The following is a 23186-nucleotide window of genomic DNA, read 5'->3' on the forward strand; positions in this document are numbered from 1 at the left end:
TGTTTAAAACTCAAGTATTTTTAAAAACAAAAATTTCTAGAAATATTTAGGTATACATAGGTACAAACGTGTATGTTGACAAGATATTCTAAGATTTACTTTAAAATTTTAAGACTTTTGCTATTTGAGCAGCATCATAACACCTACTGGATAACAGATTCAAAAAGACAAGAGAATATTTTGGCAGCTTACAGCTGACATAAAGAAGCAAACAGATATCTAAAGCGACCAAGTTTAAAATATTCCAGTCATATGTAAAAACAGTTCTAACATATGATAGCGAGACATAGCTAACATCAAAAGCTATCAGATATAAGCTAAAAGTCTTCAACAACAAATGCCTCAGAACCATATGCCAAATATACTGGCCCGAAAAATATTATCAATAAGGAGCTCTGGATAATAACAGTCGAGGAATATGTCGATAAACAAATACGAAGGAATGGAATGATCACAATAATCAAAAATATTTAAGGCAGATCTGTATGAACAGAGCTAGAAAGCGCAGGTTTGACATAGGGTCAAGTTAAGAAAGTAGCCAGCAATAGAGCCAGATTAAGATGCCATAAATTTATTTCATATAAATATTTTATGAGGAAATACTTAAATACCAAAAAAAACTTTCGACAAGTATATTAAAAATAGAAATTTTTTAAAAAATTTACTATGGTCTTAAGGTATGTAAAATAATTTCCAACGAGCATAATCTTTCTTATGATTTAATACACTATACACTTACCCTATAATTCAATACCATATTATTTATAATATTTTATATTGCCACGTGCGAATATTTATAGATCAAAAAATATAAATATGTACATAATATAAATAAAAATACAATAACAAAAAAAAGAGGTTCTACTTTCTATTTTAAGTCATTTTCAATGGCATATACACACATACACATTTATATTCTGTATATCTGTGAGTAGATGAGCCCACATAATAAATTAAGTATGATATTGCATAGAAAATCATTCGCTAATTCAATAACCGTATATATCTAATTATACATGAATGTGTATGTGAACATTCATCACATATGTATATGTATATATGTGTTTGTTATTAATTTACTATTATTATAATTTCTATTGTCTCAAATTTATAACTTTATTTTTAGAGCACTATCTAGATAAAATAAAATAAAATTATTTTTATATAAATCAATGAATGAATATATACTTTAATGTTCATTTTTTTTGATTTTATTTTAATATATAATAAATAATATTTAATTTATTTTATATACTTAATTAAATACTATATATATAACGAATATAAGGCAAGAAGTTAATATGAAAATAGGAAAATCATTAAATGTCAATAACGATTTTGCAATTATCATAAAAGAAGACTAAATATTTTCAATCACTATAAAGTTATTTTATATACTATCCCTTGCATGATCTATAAAATTACGAGTGTTATCTACAATATAAGTATGTGAGGTTATAAATAAAGTAATATAATTTTCTATTAATTTTCACATAAAATGAATTTGATATCGGGAATTTTTTTTTACATATTCGCAAATTGCTTCGAATATTCTTGGAGTTTTGTGCAGAATAACGTTTTCGTCTTGATTTATTTTAAAATATAATATAAAATAAAAATATAATTTAAGCGTTTAAGGATCTCACAGATAGAAACGAAATCTTCCTTTAAAGAGCCACCTGGAGGATTTGAAATACGCAGATGACATCACTCTGCTGTCCCACACACATTCAGACATTCAAGCAAAATTGAATGAGCTGCATATAGAAGCAGCAGCGGTCGGTCTGAAAATAAATACTCCGAATCAACGCAGCAAACACTGTCCCCTTCGTCATAAATACAGCCGCTATACAAGATGTTGAACAATTCAACTACCTCGGCAATATAATATCGACAACCGAAGGTGTCAAAGAAGACGTTGAAAATAGACTAAAGCTCACTAAGGCGGCATTCGGAAGATTATGGACCATATGGAAGTTCTCACACTTATCCAGGAATACAAAGCTGAGAATATTCAACATATGAGTGAAGCCAGTCCTGTTGTATGGATTCGAAACATGGCTAGTGAAAAATGAATACACAAATAAAATGCAAGTATTCATAAACAGGAGCCTAAGGATCATTGTCGTGTACTCTGGCCCAGATGAATCAGCAACACAGACCTCTGGGCTTTAACCCGCCAAGAACCAATCGCAAAAACAGAGTTCGTTGGAGAAGCTTTCTGAAAGCCCTATGCTCTCAAGGGGAGTAAAGCAGGAACAAAAAAAAAACGTTAGTCCAAGTATGTATAATAATAAAATTAACTCGCAATCCTTAATATTCGAGATATGAATTAATTACTTATTTAAATTATTTGATAATTACCTTAAATTATTGACTAATTTATTTTAAGTTGCCTATAATTTATTTCCAATGAATTCTCATTTTTTATTATTTATATTAGCATTATTTCTGACCAAAGCTACATATCTTCCGATAGAAACTGTTATACAATTCTTTAATCAACTATATACACAATTTACAGTATAATTTTTATTACAATATTTAGAGCAATTATATCGACATCGTCTTAGGCAAAATATATGTTCAAATATGATGCTTGTTATAATTGTATATATGAGCTTTTCAAAGAATCTCAAAATTTCAAATCCATAACGAAATTCCTATATGCATAAGTGTATGTACAAGCTATTGTTCATATTCATGTAAATATATGCGCGCTTCATATATACATACTTTATATGTATTTTTAATTAAAATTCAGCATTAACAATTGCAAATTGAATTAATTAAAAATTCAAACATTATTATGTGTATTGCTACATAAGTAAAGTCTATATACATATAGATTATATACATACAAATAATATAAAATGTGTATATGAAGAAAAAGAAGAAAAAAAACGTATTATACTTTTTTGTTCTCTAATTTTTACAATGGCTTAAAAAACTTTTCATCGGCTCATTATACATGAGCTCATCTGTTATCTGTGTGCCTTTTTGGTTCATTAAATCTGTAAACTTTTCCTTATACTTTCTAGTACATATATGTAAAATAAAAAGAAACAAAAAAAAAATAATAGCATGAGAAAAGAAAAATTAAAAACTTTTACTTAATAACCCAAAAGGATATAGAATGAAAATTTTATATAGTCCTGAATTTAGTTGCACTCAAAATATTGTCATATACACATATTGGGTTTATAAATTTTATATATAAGATTAAAATAACATACTCCTATATAGAAAATCTGTCAGAAAATGTGTACTATGAATATGTGTACAACCACATTATCTCATTAAACTTGTTAAATTGTCTTTACAGTAATATGCAATTGTATTCATATTCGGGAATAATTTTATATTAGTCATGGTTAAATGTTTGTAACATTTTAAAATAGTATATATTGTTGCTTTATTTTACATGCAAGTAAGTATTTGAGTTTATTTTACAAAATTATATTTTAAATAAACACTCTTATTGTAAATCTCACTCGTAGCACTGAAATCCGGGGAATTCACGAATTTCATATTGTTAATTCCGAATTATTAGAATTGTACTCCGAAATTCGTAATAGAGTAATAATATTATTAATTGCACTCGCATTGAAAATAAATATTAAAATTCAAACGTGAAAAGCCAGTATTCCAAAGTGATCGGTTAATTTTTTAAGTTTGTGTTTACACAAACTTGACAGTTGTTATGAAATTTCGATTATGACAGTCGGAAAAATAATGTTGCCATTGCAAATTCATAATCTCTACGAGTGAAATTTATAATTACTCAAAAGTTTACGTGCGTAATTTAATTTGAAATTCGTAGAATTCTACGAGTGAGATTCACAATAAGAGTCTATATTATTTTAATAATAATTATTCAATTTTAATTATACATGGTCTAATAAAATTTAAATTCAAAAATTTTGAAAATCAATTAAGTTATCAAAGTTTTTTTTCTAAATTAACAACAAATTCGTTTCATGCAATTAAGAGTTCCCATACAACATAAATTTTCATTTATTTTAAAAAAAAATCCAAAAGACAAAATACTTGTCAGGACTCAAGGCATATGCCATTGAGCCTTGTATGATCTAAAACATTCACCTCCTTAAATCTTACTTTAATTCCTAAACTATGTGTAAATTCTAAAACGAAACGGTGCATATAGAACAAAAAATAAACTTTCGTTTAATTTTCTCATTACTTTTATTGCTATTGTTTAGTTAGAAGAACTGAACATACTCAAATCTAAGCATATACATATACCTACATATTATATATAGTTAAATTTCAATTTCATTCTCTCCAAAATAAACATACATTTTATTTTATTAATGAAGATGACGGTTTATTATTTTATGTAATATAAAACAAAGTTTATTATTCTTAAGTTGAAAACTTCTTAAAATTCAATGTTTTTTTCTTTAAATTTTGCTCTTCAAATCAGAGAAAGTAAAAAAGAAAATTCTGATATTTTATTTTTTGATTTCACTACATCATATATTATGCATGTAGAACTAGTATGCACGAATATTTCAATAACGATACACTGCACCTATATAAAACACATATTTTGCTTAAGAAAGCAAAAGTTAATAACAAAATTTAATGTAATTTATCAAAAAAAAAAAAACATCAACTTAGAAAGTTATCTGACTTTTAGTTTTCTTAAAATATTTTAAAACTAAAACAATGTACACATATAGTGGAAATATGTACCTATACAGCAATTTATAAATTATGGTTTTATACAATTTAAATATTACTAAATTCGAAAGCCAAAAAAATATAAAATAGGATGTGCTATTTTGGCTATGAGTTGGAACTAGTTTCTGAGAGATTAAGGTAACTAAATAACAGAAATAATTACAACTTCATGAAATAAAAATCTATGAAAGACAATTAAGAATCAGCGTATTACGTTTAAAACGCTATAATCAAGCGAATTATACGTTCGTTTAATGATTGGTGTATCGAAACTGAATTCTACAAAATTTTGATATAATAACAAGACCTAACAAATTTTGATAATAATATAGAAGAAAGTGCTTACATATATAAGCTGCAAAAAAGTGCAACTCCATTCTATACACACGGAATAACAGTGTACAAAATATTTAGTAGACTACACATTAATTGTAGAAAAATTGCATTTTTCATCTAATATTCAAACCTAATATTCCTATCAAATTAATTTTTCCCTGTCTCAAGTTGAATTTTTAATTAAATGAGAAATCTTTCCGAAATTATCGCAAAAAACACGAAAAATTTGGTACATTAAGGATTTTTCTGTGAGTACACTAAAAACGAATATTATTTTGAATTAAAACAACTTTGGATTTCCGAATTACACTATTAATTACTATTTTTACATGCCTAAACAACATCTTTCATTATTAATACAAAACTATATTCTTTTATATAGCTAGTAGTCTACTAAGTAGTAAATTACTAACTACTAGCTACACTAGTAGTAAATTAAAATCAAAATTTTCAAAAATTTTAAATGATTTTTCAAATTGGGATTACAAATTATAATTCAACAATCCGTCATATATGTCGCCATATTTAACAATTTTTACTGTTAAATCTATACATAAATTCCATGTAATTATTTTAAATTTGACTATGCAAAAAAAAAAAAATTGTATTTTAATCCCTAAATTACTTATTCGTTTTATTTTTATCATCATCAAAAATAAATTTTAATTTTTTAATTTTCTTGTTAAATATTTGTTAAAATAAAAAAAATAAAGTTTTTTCTCTTATCTTGAGCTTTTAAAATTAAATCCCTTCCCTCCTCCCCCTCCACCTCCCACACCAAGCCTTTTATTTTAATAAACATGAATACCAGATTTTAAAATTTTCCTGCTGTGGCCTGTGATAAACTACTTATCTCTTACTATAAGTAAAAGTACCTACCTACCACACATTTCGTAAATCGTGTTTTTATATTTGCTCTGATTTCTCTTTGACTCCCTCTCATTCTACATTTACAATGTACAAAATCTTTTCTGATTGTTGAAATATTTTTTTTTTAATTTCTGTTTTTTTCTTATTTTTTTGAGAATATGCATGAAGTGCATATAAACTACAACTTAATTAGAAGTCATATTCTGAGTAACTGAGTAAAGTTAAGTAATAAACTTCATCAAGTTTTTCAAAATTTTCATTTTCATTTTTTTCTTGTTTTTTTTTTGTCTTTTATAAAATTAACTTTTCAAACAAAATTTATTTTTCTTTGGTTTATGTTTTTTTTTTTTTTTTTTCTTTATTATTTCTGTTATTCTAAAGTGTTCCATATTTTACAAAACCATATTACACGCAAAATACGAAAAGAAACAACAACAACAAAGAAAGAAAACAAACAAACAAGAAAACAACAAAAAAAATAGTCCTTTAAGGCATAATATAAAAAGTCAACAAATAAAATATAAAATGAGAATAAAAACAAATGAAAGTAACAATAAAATAATAAAAAAAAAAAAATATTATAATAAGACTCCTTCTTTAAGGATATTAATAAATTTTGACGTTTGAAAAGTTAAAAAATACAAAAACAAAAAAAAACAAATAAAAAATCCCCTTATTTGTGCGTTGGGAGTCAAAAAATTTCATTATGAAAAGCCGCATATAATATAATCCTGCTGAGGTTACTAAAATTTATGATGACGTTCACACAAAAAGAAAGAGATAAAAGTATGCAATCATTAAATATAAGAAGTTTTTTTCTTTCATTTTTCGTTTATTTTTTCTTTTGCAGGGAGTCTTGTTCTCTTTCTTTTCTGAAGTATAGAGGAGAGGGTATATATGAAGTGGAAATTTGGCATTTTAAAAGATTGTTATATACAAGAATAGAAGAGTTATTCATGTCTTTTGACATAATTAAGAAATTAAAGAAATTTTAAAATTAAAACCGACATCAGAGAGAAAAAGTTTAAGTGCATATTAAAATGGGGTTTTTCTTAGAAAGGATAAATTCTCTTAAACTTTAAATTTCTTAATTTTAAATTCAATAATTTTAGACAGTTAATGTGAATTTATGAGCATTAAATATCATTAGCTTTAAAGTCAATAATTTTAAAGAGTTAGGGTTTAAAAATTTAAAGGTTTTAAAAGCACAAATCTGTCAGCTTAAAAATAATTTCGAATTATATTTAATAATTTAGTAATTTCGAATAATATGTGACAATAACAATTTCAAGAAATGAAATGTAAAATTGCATCCTGAGATGCTTAACATCAATTGCATATAAAATTGTCCATAGTTTATTCGAAAATTATAAGAATTTCTTAGATTTTTCATTGCTATTAATTAAATTTCAAATTTTAATTTAATTCATTTTTATATAAAATATTAATTTATATTATGCGATAAATAATTTTAATAAATAAATAAAATTTATATAAAATTCCTTCTAGATATTTAAAAATTATTTATAAGGAATTGGGATAATTCAAAAATTTCTAATTTAATTCCATTATATTCAAACTTTGGATATTTTTTTACTAAATTAAAATAGATATATAATAAATTCACTTACCTTCTAAATCCACAACTCTTCCAGCACGTTTTAATGCTCTAACTGCTTCATCATGTGTTGCATCCCTTAATTCTTCACCATTAACAGATAATATTGCATCACCAACATATAAACCTTTAGCTTGATCAGCTGCCATACCACGAAATATTTTTGATATCAAAATAGGCATACGATTTTCTCGTCCACCTTTGATTGATATACCAAGGCCGTTATTATCAGACTTTATAATACGAACCTAAAATAAAGAAAAATAAAATGTATTTTTTATATTTAAAATTTCAAAGCAAAATAATATTGAAATAATATTGAATTTCATAAGATTGTAATTGCTGCGTTTCAATAAAATCAATTTAAAATTCAGCTTAAGTATAAATTTTTTAATTAGGTATGGCTTATATGTTGCGAAGCTCAATATTTTTACATAGATGGAAAAATTAGGTGGAAACTGTAGTTTTTTCGGGATGTTATCATAAAATGGAATTGTGTTTAATATATTAAAAAAATATTGAATAGCTACCGTTTATAAATAGAAAATAGTACATATTGATACGACAATATTTTTTATTAAAACAGTTCATTTTTTATTATTTTACAATATAAACACAAAAAATAATTTAAATAATTTTTTATTTTGAAAATGTAGCCGTCTTGTTAAAAATTCTGATGAGAACATAATTAGTAATAGCACAAATTTCTGACAATTTATTTGGAAACTACATATATCAAGTTGTGAGTTTGTTATTTAATAAAAAATTGCATGTAACATAGAACGCATTTAATGTCAAAATTCATTTTTTGGAACAAAAAAACATTAAAATTACAAGCAGTCAAATAAAAATTTTCCTGAATTTTTTTTTTTTGAAATTTTTACCCCATAAAATATGCTAAGAATTTCTGTTTTAAAAAAAAAATTTATTTATGAAAAGATACTGGTATTTGTTTCGATTGACAGTACATGATTATACGAACACACGCTATATAATATACAAAGCTTAACCATCAAAATTCTTTAGAATACAAAAATTTAAGTATATGTACGGATGTGTATGAAAAGGTATATAGGAAAAATTTAAATAAATTGTTAAATTTTTTCATCAACTTTATAATAAATTTTTCGTAAAATAATATGCAAGTACTAAAATATGAAAAAAAAAAACAGGAATATTTAACATTATTTGTTATCAACTGGGACATGAAAAAATTATGGTATAAAAAACAGCGGAAAAATACAAAAAAAAAATACAAAATTAAATAAAAAACAAACGCCACATAAAAGGGATTATTTTATTACCGTTACATCACCTAATAAAAATATTATAATACTGGAAATCACGTGGAGACAAGTAAGACAGACACCTGTCAAATCAGTTAAAAAAACTTAAAATTAAGTTTTCACACCTGAATAAAATTTTACTAAACATGCAATGCAAATTAAAAAGAAAGAAAAAGTAACAGGAGAAAACAAAAAAACTCACGGAAACAATAAATTAAATTATTCTTTCCAAACTTTCGGGTGATTTACAAAAAAAAAGAAAAAAGAAGAAAAAAACCGGTTTGCTGTATGATTTTTACATGGATTCTAAGTATTTTATTATTAAAACTTTTCCTCTGCTTTCAAATTAAAAGTTTGCAACAAAATAAGAGGCGTATAAGTAAGTTATACGCCTTAACATATATACGCCACTTTAAATAACATATAGGTAGCAATAGAATGAATTAAAACTATTAGAGTATAAACAGTAAGAGCGCCTCATCAAATTTTAAAGAAACTAATAAAAAAATTGGTTAAACCAAAACTGTAAATTAAAATGTCAGACTAACTACAAATTAGTTCAAGCATTGTATTACCAAACAGAATTAATTTTCAAATAAAAAGCATTGACGAGAATATTTTCACTGATTCACACTAGTGAACCTTTTCAAAGCCTTCAATTTACCCTATTATAGCGATTCTGAAATTCTGAATATATTTTTACTTATATTAGGTCCGAAAATCTGTAACTTAAACTGAAACAAAATTAGTTTCGGGGAATCAGGAACAGCTGTTTGCACGTTATAAAAGCCGACTGCCAATCATAATACGAACTTATAATTCAATAATACGCATTAATCTATTCAAAAATCCCCTTATCCAATAGAATTTTAATATTCTTATATTAATAATATCAATAACCTACATACATATACTAAAATAAGATTGCCCAAAATAATATGGCAGTAAAAAATTATAAACTATTTAAAATAACAACATTTACTATGACTGTCATACATACACAAAAATTAATATAACAGTTCTATATATAACAAAATTCTGAGAAACAGAAAATTATATAATAAATGATAATTTAATAATGATGTAGATATGAAAAAATATAAATTGCAGTATTTGTTGCAAAATAGAAAAAAAAAATCATAGACACAAATAAATATTTCATATGTATACCTAAATATTATTGCATAAATGCATAGAAAGAAGAAAAAAAGCAAGAAATAACAAAAATGAAAAAAATTGCTAATTTATTTTTCCTATTTCTATTTGGAATGTTGTTACACTTAAGATTGATAAGGAAAAATAAAATTAGCTGAACTTGCATAATAATAAAATGTAAAAGCAAGGAAAAACGAGGAAAACTATACCAAAAAATAAAGAAAATATAAGCTTACAAACGGAAAAATTTCTTGAAAAAATAAAAATTTTCAGTTTCGCTTTTATTTTTCGTTTCCTCTATACGTGCTACAACCGTTCTAATACATTATAACAATAAACCTTTTGGAAAATTGCAATATCGCAGAAAATAAAGAAAATAAATGAAAATGGTTTAATGCATGCTTTCACATATAAAAATGTATACAATTTCTCAAAATGTCTACTATGCAGTGCCTGTATAAGTAAAATAAAAAGATTTTCCTTTTTTTGTTTTTTTTGAAATTAGCAAAAATTCATTTGGTTTTGTGTTTTACAGTCACTAAGCTAATTGTTTTAATTTGTAAATACATTTACTTTATAATTGTATAGTGCAAGAAATTCTAAAATAAAAAATTTTGTAGCTAAACTTCGGAGAAAAAAATGAATTTAAATTCTGAAGATCCGTTTTATACACCACCCCTAAAATTCTCATGCAGTTTTTTAAATAATATTTAAACCAAAGAAAGAATCTTCAAATATTTGCAACGAAGTTGATACACCAAGATTGTTATTACTTGAACTGTAGTGCAAATGGGGCTACAAAAATTTGTACTGTTTTATTTATTAATTAGTTTACATATTCAATTCGAAATATTAGCAAATACCAATTAAAAATATTAGAAAATGAATTAGATTATAACTGGAGTTTCATAAATTATTTAAAAATTGAATAGAAGAATAAGACGTAAAGACTTACAGTACCATCCTAAACTACGTAGCCACCCACCAACAAGGGTTATAAATTTAAAAAATAATAAAATTTAAATCTGAATTCCTAACAGTTTTATAATATTACCTTTGTAAAACCTATAGATTCCGTAATCTGTTGAATTGCAATGTAGGTTAATTTTAAATAGAAAAATTTAAATGCAGTTTAACGAAATTGTATGTCCTTATAGTCTGATTGAAAATAAAAACAATTAAATTAATTGACCCTTAGAAAAATTAACTGAGTTTATAAAAAATAAAAAAAAAAAACAACTTTCGATTTTCAACTTTTGCCTGATCTTTTGATTACATTTTTTTTATATTGTATTCTACGAATATTAACCCTAATAGAATTTTTATATAAAATTCAAATTCACCTTTTATAGCTTAAATATCTTCTTAGTAACAACAACAAGTTAATAAAACAGAAAATCTAATATAAATTCAACAGTTCCTTTTACTAATAAAATTCAATTGCTTCTATATTGGGTAAAAAAATACGAGATGAAACAAAAAAAAGGATAATTTTTAAAACCACAAAAATTATACCTAACATTCCGAATTGTTCGTATTTCTGTTTTTATGTTGTTTTTTTTTTTTTATTTTTTTTATACTTTTCCTACACACATTTTTATTGGAAACCGAAATTCATATATAAAATTACAGGTGATTTAACCAAAAAATTCAAGGTAAAATACCCAAAAAAGATCATATTACGTAATATAGACTCTAAAAGAAGAGACTTAATTTTGAATATTAACAATATTTAAAGAAAATCAATTTTAAAACTATTCTACCATCAATTTAATTTTATCATAGGACGCTCAAGTTAATTTGAAATTTCCTGCAAAATGCATAACATACTTTCAATTACAAAATTAGTTTTTAATAAACTTTTTTATAAAGAGAGAAATCTATGAAATTTAGAATTAATCGAACGCATTACCATAACTGTAGGGAATTACTGCAATTGTAACTACTAATAGAATTACTAAGTGCTATAAATTAATTTGAATATTTATCAAAAATAATTTGCTCCCGACAATAAATTTACATTATTTTAGATCTTTCGGTTCTTACTTTAAAAAAATAGTAAAAGTGATTTAAAATATTTAAATTAAACAAGAGATTTTCAATTATAAATACTAAATACAATTTATTGGCGCCGAAACAAAATTATTTCTAAATATGGTATATTTCACAAAGTTAATATTCCCAGAGATATTTAAAAATAATTTACAAACATTTGTCATTAAACCTCAATTACTATGTAGTATTTATTTATAACACAAGAATCATCATTTACACATAACATATGCGAAACATTCTATTTTATGAAAACAAAAACCTCCATAAATTCATTGATTTTTCTTTATAAAAATAACATTACAGTACCCGTCAACATTCTACCTATATTTTTAACGAAAGATCGATTAAAGTTCCTCACAATTCTATTATATTGAATCTTTATTTTAACACTTTTTTTTCATATTTGTTTTTTTTTCTCAGTTCAAGGTTAATTTAACAAGCATATCTTTTATATACCTGTGAAAAGTATTTTGAGTATCTACATTGTACAAATAATAATATGAGAACGTTTTTGTATAGCACCATTATAATCTGTAAAATTTAATATAATATGTATATATGTATGTATTTTAGTTTTTCTTTTTAATGAAAAGTAAAACAAAAGAAACTATTAGAAAATAATATTTGTTTTCAACCTTGTTATTTAAACACTCACGGGAGCAATTAGTGCAATTGTATACTATTGTAAGGAAAAGAAATTATGCAGGTTCAGATAACATTTTATAAAGGTTACCAATTTATTATACTATATTCTAAAAGATAAAGGATGAAATCTGAAGGTGTTCTACATTTTAATATAAGATGGTACGAACAGCAAAATAAAAACTTGCTTACAAACCATTCTTTAACATAATTTTTATAAAAATAATACAATATTCATCTCATAATATTCTAGCATAGGGAAACAACGATCAAAAATTTAAGTCGGCTTTTTCTAATAATATAGCTTAGAAGTTCAGCATAACAAAGTTGAGCTTCAAATTGAATCCTAAAAACTTTATAATAGAATTTACGTGATTAAAAATTTTTTAGGGAAGTCGTATAGATTCCACTTGGGCCAATTGGCAGAAACTAAACAATATTCCTGAATTATTTATACAAGACTCATTTCATGTTTTATAATTACAGTCTTCTACTATTAAAGTTACCCGTAGTGCATATTATTTGAAGAGTTTTCTTATTTTTTCAACAGCATCGAAAAAATTATTAGTAATCACTCAAATTTCTTTTAATATAATAGGAAATTATGTTTTATGTACTCTGGCATTTAGTTATGGAAAATATGTAGTCCCTTCAAAATATTCTTTCATCTGATTAAAAAAAACATTCATTATATTCAGGAATTCAATCAAACAGCTTTCATATTTTTGTTTCATAAAATATCAACCACTATTAAAAGAACGGCTTATGAGGCTTCAAGAAATCAACGTATTTGGAAAACTGATAACCTAAAAAAAAATCGATTAGCAAAACATTTATAAAAATATGTTATAAATAATCAAAAAAATAAATTAAAATTTATTCCTCTATAAGGTCTGGCAAGCCAAAATTAACAATATGCGCTTATATAATACTGCTATTTTTATTCACATATACTTTTTTATTTAGTTAATTGTATTGGTGATATAGAATTTTCATTTTTTCAAATTGAAGAATCATTCTTCGTACAATGTTACTGTACATACGTATGAATAAGCATAATAATAAAATGCTTGTTTTCGAAAATAGTTAGAGAAAAAAGTTGAATGAATAATTTTCCGATGGTAGGAACCCGTATGTGTTTATAGTTTTCTACAATTTAATTTAATTCACATTAGCTTTTTTTTTTCTATTAAAGAAATATTTAATGTAAAACTTTATACAATATACGTATAACATTATAGAGTTATATTTTGTATACTGAAAACATAATATACATTGTTATAAAATATTCAAGTAAAGTGTGTACATATTTTCATTAAAACATTGTTAAAATATTTGAAATTGAATGAAAATTTTTGTGAAAATTGGTAATAAAGATTTAAATGATTGGAAAATTTAATTAAAAAATAACATAATATAAGGATTTTAATAACATTATAATAAATGTATTATGTTTTTCATATAATAACAATTTAAGATTGATTTGTTGATTTAGTTTTATAATTTTTTGGATTATGAAACTAATTATTTTATACTATTTAAAATATTACATTAAAATTATACTTAAAATATTATAAATAAAGTATACATAGACTTATATGTGATATTTTTAAAATTTATTTATATTTTATATATGTAATTTATAATAAAATTAGTATGTAATTTGAAAAGCAATTATCTTTTAAGGATTTCGGAATCATTCAATAATTGCACAATTAAATAAAATAGCTAGGCCTCAACTTACATCAAATGCTTTTAAAAATTTATAACCTAGCAATAATGTTATTCAATATGAGGAATTATCATCATCTATACCTTTCGAATTGTAAATTTCAAATCATCTACACTATTGAATTCGTCGTCTACACCTTTCGAATAATGATGGTGCTGTGATTACCTCAATTCAAGTAGCTTTTTAAGGGAAATGTTAATAAACCTTTTTACGTTTTTCTACCTCAATTTCAATTTAATTAATTTCAATTTAATTTGAATTTATCAATTTGTCGTATTAGTTTTCAGCTACCAAATCGTATTCCAGATACCTTAAAAGCAAATTTATTAGAACTTTTTAAATATTATTCAGAATATATACAATGCAGTAGGTGCATCAACGAACAGATTTCTTTATATATTATAAGTGTGACCAACTTTATTTTTAGGTTTTTAACCCCAAATCATTTAAGCTGAGGTAATAAGAAAATTTTCTTAATTTAATTTAATTAAAAAACTAAATTAATTTCTTTAAATTAACAAGCTCTACGCAAATATCATTTCTATTAATTTAACAAAAAAAAAAAAAAACTTTTTATTTCATCAATAAAAGAAAATTTTACAGTTTTATGCCTTTTTTATTTATTTTTTTTTTCTCTCTTCAGTAATATAGAAAAATTAATAAGTTTTGAAAAAAAAAAAGGTCAAACGGAAAAAAAACTTCAAGATAATTAAATAAATAAAATTTTCATTTTGACTTTTTTTTTTTTGTTAGATTCAATTGCCACAGGAAGTCAGGCAGAAAAACTTTCAAATAAAATAAAATCAATTTCTATTACCATGGATCAGGATAAAAAGAAATTGAAATCAATAAAATAAATCTTTTTTTTCAGTGAAAACTCTGAAAATTTATTGAATAGCAATGTGATTTCCATTTTCCGTTTCAAGTTCTCTATACAATAAAATGCATATAGCTAACAATTTCTATAAAATGCAAATTCTACAAAGCAATAATAAAATAAAATTCAAATTCAGTACAAAATTACCATCAAAAGACTATAATAATTAAGGATATTTGAATTTTGTATTTTATAATATACTAAAAAAAAATATAGAGAAAATTTATAATCGATTCTGCCGATCATTTACTTTTTGAATTAATATTTTTAGAATTCATTTTCAGCATAATAGTTTAGTAGACAAAGCCTATGTTTAAGTTTTGTCTACCTACATATATTATTAAAATATATTTTCCATAATATATACACGCTGCTTTAAAAATATATAGAGTAAGTTTATATCTTTGACTTTTGAAAAATTGTACTATAACAGCATCAGATTACAAAGTTTGGATTTTATAAACGAAAACCGAAAATATTTATCAGTTTGTAAATTTTAGTACAAATTCAATTTACATTTTCCCGATATGAACAATTACTTATAAGAAAATGTTGTTCATACATCTACTTGCTCATATAGGAACAGCATTATAAAGATGCACAATGGAAAGGATGATGTAAATTGAATTTTTTTATTCTAATATATTTTAATTACAACAGCAATTAATTTAATCTGTGCATGTTATTAATATTTTAAATGAGTTTATATGGAAAACTTTTAAAACAAATTTAATTTGAACACAATTCAAATTAAAATTAAAGTTTCAATAAAACTTTAAATTGACAATTGAATCTAATAAAACTAGTTATTAAAACGCGTAACATATTTCAACTGCAAAATATTAGTAATTTTCATTATTATGTATGCTTGTTTTTATAATAATATTTCAGACTAACCAAATTTACAAGCTGGTTAGGATAGAACAAATTTCCAACTTAAATTTTAAAAGAAGCTCATTTTGTGTTCACATTAAATTTTTTCTGTCAACTGAAATGTTTTTCTACTCGTTATAAAGCTTTAAAATATCGCAAATTTTTTTTCTGAATTACATACATAAATCAAATATTAAAATCATCAAATTAACATATAATATAAAAAAAATAACATTGCATTTCCATTTAAATTGCATATTATGCAAAACGCATAATCAAATAATTAAATATTTTTTGAAATTTATAATTAAAAATTTTAATAAAATTGTCAATTATTTATAAATATTATAAATTTTGTTATTTTTTTGTTTCTTTTTATTATTTTTCATTGATATACTCACATGTCGTTTTTGATTTGCCACATGATCAGGTACATCACATATTTCTGTCATACCATTATCCATAGTGTTATTATTAAGTAAATGTTCACCATTATTATCAATTGTATCATCAGTTGATAATGTATTAGTACCAGAACCTCCTCCACCACCGATAGCACTACCACCACCCCCAGGACCACTATTACCAGTCGTACTTGTATTACCGCCACTTGACATTGTGCTACCCGGTGGTAATGTACCATTTTGTCCGCTATGATTACTACTAAAATATCATAAATAAAAATTTGTAATACACATTAATTTTTGTTTCATCAAAATTTTAAAAGATAATATGCAAAAGTATAATAAAAGAATAATATTGTACATGATTTTATTTTTAAATGCTTATAGGATAATGCGATTCAAATGGTCTGATAGGACTGTTATACTAGGTCATATCATTTTATTAAATGGTGCAAATAACATTGAATAAATTTTCTAATAATTTTGCAATTTGTAATTATGAAATATGCATTTAAGTAGATAGGTGAGTACGTATCTATATTAACCTCTTTCCATTAAATAATATAAAGTTATTAAACCTTCCTTACTAAATGATACATGTGTGAATATGTATGTTCATAAATGTTGAAATTTGAAAAAATTAAAACAAATTTTACATTTTTGCTGGGATTTAAAATAAGGATAAATAAATATCTACCTCCCAATACAAGGATTAATAATGAAATAGAACAATATATATGTTTTACACTACAAATTTAGACATGCATTAATATAATATCTCACTTACCCTAAAGTTCCATTAAGCGTCGTCGAATGATGCTGTTCAGCTGGTGTATCACAACTTTCATCTAAACTAATTGATAAATAATCGGTTTCTAATGTAACAAGAACTTTATACCACGAACCACGTACACGAGTCTCTAAACTACCAAAACGTAAGCTACTGCCACTACTACTAGCCGTTGAATGTGGCGATATTGATTGTGGCAACGATGATGGAGGTCTATTAAGACCAGATGACTCAACCATTTTTTTATTGTATGTTTTTAATTAATATATATGCAAATCCCTCCAGTTTTGTATGAAGTTTTAAATTAAGTTAATTGTAAAGTTGAAAGATATGTAAAATATATCCTCTAAAGCTTCTGTATAATCATGTAGTTTCTCATTTCAATGCTCACTCATCTGTAAAGACATAAAAAAAAATATGTGTTAAAACAGTTGTTTCTTATTTTAAATTATCTAAATTTTATACATTGTTTAGTTACAATAAATACAATTCAATTTAATTATTGAAAAATTCACCCAGGTTCAAAAGTTAATGTTATTCCAGCCCCCTCAAAAAGTACTTTAAGAAAAATCATATATAAATTGCTTATAGTTACATTATGTAACTATCAATTTTTATAACTTGAGAAATGTATAGAAATATTGCAAAAACCTACTAATCTAATAACTAAAATCAATATTAAAGTTAATAAAACTAAAAGTATTTCTTGAATCTTCACAGAACGCAATTTTTCATTACCAAATTTTACGATTTCCCGCGAATTTTAAAATCTTACCGTAATTACTAATGACAATTTAGGTAGCATTTTCTTAATCGGTTCCTTTAGCAAACTGCAATCGATTGCGTATGATTACGAATTTGTTCTCTTTCTCTCTTTCATATCTTTCATTGCTTTCAATTGGATTTGCGATAGAGTGACAACTTTTCTTTTTGCAACAATTTTAATTGTAATTTAAACTGCAATTGGGAACAAAATCATAATATGTATGTATGTATGTGACAGAAATTGAGTAATGCAAAAAAAAACTATTTCTGACAATATTTTAAAATTTGTCCATATATTTTCTTAAATATTATATTCAATCATTTTTGAAAAACAAGAGCTTACTATATTGTAGTTATTGAAAAAATAAAATTGTTTTAAACAAAATATCATAGAAAAAGATGTTTCTATGAAAGCGCCACAAAAAAGCAAACAGTTTCGCAAAAATTGGTTGAATAACAGTGTCACTTCATAATCTATACGTGTTTTATAAAAATAAACTGTATAATCAACAGTAACTATTAAGAAAATTATAACTGTTATATAAAAAAATACTTTGCAGCAAAATACAAAACAGTTTTTCTGTATTTAAGAAGCAGTGCAAATCATATTTTCTTGACAAAAGGAATACAAATAACATATTGAATATTGTTGTTACAAATGTCACATTTTGGCTTTACTTAATAACTTTACTTCGCGAACACTTATCATTTAAATGCATTCAGATCATATGAAAGTGATATTACAATTTTTGCGGTCCAGAAAAATTCTAATAAAAACATTGTTATTTTTTTTCTTTTACTTTTGACCCAGCATTTACACGTACAAGTTACTTGCAAGAAAGTTGCAATACATACAAAAATTTTACTAACACATTGAAATATTTCTACTTGCTTGTTTACTTGCAGTTCAACTTGCAAGAAAATTTTGCTGCCAGTAATTTGAGCAAGTAATTTGACATATTGAGAAATTCACAAAAAAAAATTTGTTGTTTTGATTTTTTTTTTTTTTTAATTTAAAATTTTTGAATTTTGTTTTGAAAAAATTAAACTTAGCAAACTTATGGTTTCTAAAATTTATAAACAATTATATATATTGCTAGTTGTTTTCTTCTCAAAGACATTTTCAAAAATTAACTTGCTAAACGCCTACGTCATAATAGCAAGTAATTTGACATTTCGAAAAACTAATTGACAATTAATATTATACAAACTTGCATGCAAGTAACTTGTATGTGTAAATGCTGGGTGAGTGTGATTTTATGTGACAATCATGCTCTGAAAATAATGCTTTTGGCAGAACACATTTTCTGGAAAAAGTTTTACTTGACATTTCTTAAAAATCAAAAATTCATACAGTATGTATTTTAAAGATTTCCACATCAACGTAATGTTAATTTTACACTTCTTGTGACCTACGAAAAAGGTGCAATTGATATCGATTTGGCAATTTTTAAAGTTTAGAATGAAAAAAACTAATTTTCCTTTTTTACAAGTTTTTGCCAGAAAATATCATGTAAAGAACAAATAAGACTTCAAGTGACAGATAAATAAGAATTGGCAATTTGAACACATTTTTGACGTGTATAAAAAAGCAACGAACTTTTTCGTGCTTATCTCTGACTCCTTTCCTCACTAAACAGATTGTACATTTTTGAAAAGACTAATTGTAGAATTTTTTTGTATTGAATTTTGGAACTGCAGTATATTGCAGTTATATTTTTGTACTGCAGTTTAGAAATTGCAAAAATACTTCTAAACCTATTAGTCATGATATAAATCAACGCGATATTTCAACAATTTGAATTCCAAAAAACCATAGAGGTATGTACATTTGCATTTACAATACACTTACTAGATTAACAGATGTATTCTATTTTGGTACCTACAGAGTTTTGATAACTACTACATAATTCTAGTCGACAACCATTAAAGGTCACCCAATCATCCAGATTATTTTAGAACTCTACTAATTATAGGAAACCATTTTTTTTTTCAAATTTTTTTTTGCCAATAATAACTTTTAGCAAAATAATATGCGCACGTCAATAACATGAATAATGTACCCTATTGTAAGGAGACCTACAAGAGGAGAGATTATAAAATTCTAAAGGGCAGCTTACGTATTTTAAATATTTGGAAAAAAAATTGTATTGTGTCATACGTATTATATGTAATTTTATGCTGATACGATAATATTGGAGTGACTCTAATATTTATGTATACATGCACATACACATATATTTGCTTACATTATAGTGTAAAAAAAATTATAACATTATTGAAAAAATGCAACTATGCAAATTAAGATTATAATTATTATAATGTTATACATATCTATACCATAGTGTATGGTCTTATTTATCGATTTAAAATTTTATTCAAAACTAAATAATGGCAAATTATTTAAGTTTTAGGAAATGAAAGAAAATGTAAAATTTTTTAAATTTTTGATGCGGACAACATTATTGTTGTCCTGTTTTTACTTTTCCTTTTCATTTATAATTTAATAAATATTTCTTATGCTTTGAGTTGTTGTAATTAACAAGAGTGAATATAATATAATATTCATACATATGTACACATACGCAAATATGGAGATACCTACACTGTACATTTATCAACATACTTATGTACATGAAAAAAATACTCTGCATTTACTAAATAAATTGCTACAGTATAATTAAAAATATGAATCAATATTTTCTGTAGCTGTAGTTAAGAAAAATTACAAAAAAAAAAAATTTTTTTTGCAATATTTTTCTACAATCTACGTACGAGGATTTTCTACGTTTTTAATAGTATCAACTGTATGTACATACTTATTTCTATTTAAAATAAGAATCAAAACAAAAAATTAAAACGTTTTTCTCTATATGAAATAAAAAGCGCATGACTGAAAATTTTCACAGGAATTTTCTTTTTTAAATAATACGAGAAATAACCGTAAAAATATCATACTATCTTGTAAGCTCTATTCAAATCTCAATTTAAATAATAATTTAAATTATAAATATTATTTATAGAAAGTTAAAAAAAAAAAAATTATTTTAAAAATTTAAAAGAAAATAGCTCTTTTCGCAAAAATGCTTTTAAAAATTTCTTTGAATTTTGTTGGATCGATTACGGTAAAGATTTCGTATATTTTGTATGTACGTAGAAACGTTTTCGAATGATTTAATACTAAAGGATATTTTTATAAGAGGAAGAACAATATAACGATATTTATAAAATTATATAATTATGTATGCATATAGGTACATACATTACCTAATGCAATAACCTAATATTGTTTGAATTTGGAAGGTTTATTATATTTTTTTTTTTAGTTTGGAAACAAATAAACTAAAACATCAAATATCAAAAAAGGCTCTTAACTTTATTTTCTCTTTAAAAATTAATTATAACACTTTCTTTGATGATTCGTTATTAATCCTCATTTACATCTTCTTTCCAATCGTTTTTCTTTATAAAATATTAGAACGTTATTTTTATATTTTTTCTTCTGCATATATTTTAGTGTAACTGATTTCATTTTTTTTTTACATTTTTGTGTAATATAATGCATTAATTTTAATATATATATATATAACTTTTAATTATTCATCATGCTTTCTTTTTTTGCCTCGTGACTCTTCTGATGGACCATCTTTTTCATTATTTTCAGCAGACTTCTTTTTTTCTTTTGCAGACGTGTTCTTTTCACCTTCAGTTGATTTATCTCCAGGACCATTTTCATCTGATAAATCATCTTCGTCTGAATCTTCTTCATTCTCTTCGCTTTCAACTTTCCAATCAGAATTATCATCTTCTAAGTTATCATTATATACTTGAGCTAATGATACGTCATCATTATCACTTTCTTCATGACTTTCCTCATCATTATCAATTTCTTCATCACTTTCCTCATCAGTATCAACTTCTTCTTCTGTATCAGAAAAATCATCATAACCATCAGAAGAAGCCTCAATTTCATTAAAATCAAAACCATCCAAATATTTTAAAGAACGTAACATAGCAAATGTTTTTTCTCTGTAATTTTCAATAGCCGTGGCTGGGTTATTAAACAAATCCAAAACCTTCAGGCTTTTGAAGTTTTCTAAAGGTTTTAGCGCTTCTAAATCTTTAATTTTATTCCCTGACAAATTTAAATATGTCAGTTTTGGACTTGTGACCAAATTTTCCAAGCCATTTGATATTCTGTTATCAGAAAGTTCCAGTTTTCTTAAGTTTGGTAAATTTGGAAAGCCACGCAATGTTGTCAAACCAACATTAATTAAGCTTAATGATTCAAGTGCTTCAAATTCGTCAGTTAACCCAACAATATTTGTGCTTCTGCAATTATCCAAATTTAAATCTGTTATCTGAGAGGCTGGGCGTCCTCGTTTTTCAAGCTCTATTCTTTTCTCCATTTTGTTTTTCTTTTGTATGGAAGATTATTTCATCAAAAATTTACTCAAATTGATTTTTATTGAGCAGTTTTTAATTATTTTTAAAAATTTGATAATAAATTTAGTCCAAAACAATTGATTTTTGTGTAAAATGTGTATATATGAAAAGTTACCGCGCCAAAAGCCGTCGCACGACCCTGTAATTTTTCTATTTTTCCAATATCAATTTCCCTAAGATAATCAACATATTAATAAATATAAATTCACGTATATAAAAGTAACTTACCTCTGGACTATGATTATGATAAATTTATTTAGAATAAATTAAAATTACAATCAAAAACTTGTAGGAAAATTTTCACAAATGACTGCATTTAAACAAAACTACCATGTAAAATGACAACCTCTTTGAATAGAAGCCGAATGACGTTAGCAACGATTGTCAATATTTAATTGTTGCTAATATGGTGCAATTTAAGATATTACAAATTTTTTAAGTTGAGCAACTTTATTTTGTATACAAGATTTATTATTATTCAACATTATTTTTGATGCAATAGCAATTCTTGAATTCATGATATGTTAAAAATATTTAATAAACTAAATATTTTGAGTTATTGTTATCACAACTTAATTTTCTAATTATTATACTATACAAAAAAGGAAGTAACATATCACAGCTCTTCGT

At 24.4% G+C, this 23186-nt stretch overlaps 2 protein-coding genes across 2 annotated transcripts in view; both read right to left on the bottom strand.

Moving 5' to 3' along the window:
• Positions 1–17736, bottom strand: part of LOC129613936 (beta-1-syntrophin) — a 169786-nt gene extending 152050 nt beyond the window's left edge. The window contains exons 1-3 of the mRNA XM_055528281.1: positions 17343–17736; positions 16553–16814; positions 7545–7779 (exon numbers count right to left, since the gene is read on the bottom strand). Of these exons, the coding sequence (XP_055384256.1) occupies positions 7545–7779; positions 16553–16814; positions 17343–17584 (739 nt within the window). The 5' untranslated portion in view covers positions 17585–17736. The remainder of the gene's footprint in view (positions 1–7544; positions 7780–16552; positions 16815–17342) is intronic.
• Positions 17737–21460: 3724 nt separating this feature from the next.
• Positions 21461–22924, bottom strand: LOC129613982 (acidic leucine-rich nuclear phosphoprotein 32 family member A). The gene is made up of 2 exons (XM_055528343.1): positions 22785–22924; positions 21461–22729 (listed from the first exon to the last, which is right to left on the bottom strand). The coding sequence occupies exon 2, from the start codon at positions 22517–22519 to the stop codon at positions 21707–21709; it is 813 nt and encodes a 270-aa protein (XP_055384318.1). The 5' UTR covers positions 22520–22729; positions 22785–22924; the 3' UTR covers positions 21461–21706.
• Between the last annotated feature and the right edge of the window lie 262 nt (positions 22925–23186).

The sequence above is a fragment of the Condylostylus longicornis genome, unplaced genomic scaffold (assembly GCF_029603195.1).
Source record: "Condylostylus longicornis isolate FDR11 unplaced genomic scaffold, ASM2960319v2 ptg000098l, whole genome shotgun sequence".
Classification (NCBI taxonomy): domain Eukaryota; kingdom Metazoa; phylum Arthropoda; class Insecta; order Diptera; family Dolichopodidae; genus Condylostylus; species Condylostylus longicornis.

Coding starts and splice junctions, on each gene's coding strand:
- LOC129613982 (XM_055528343.1), bottom strand. CDS start 22,519: ATGGAGAAAAGAATAGAGCTTGAAAAACGAGGACGCCCAGCCTCTCAG.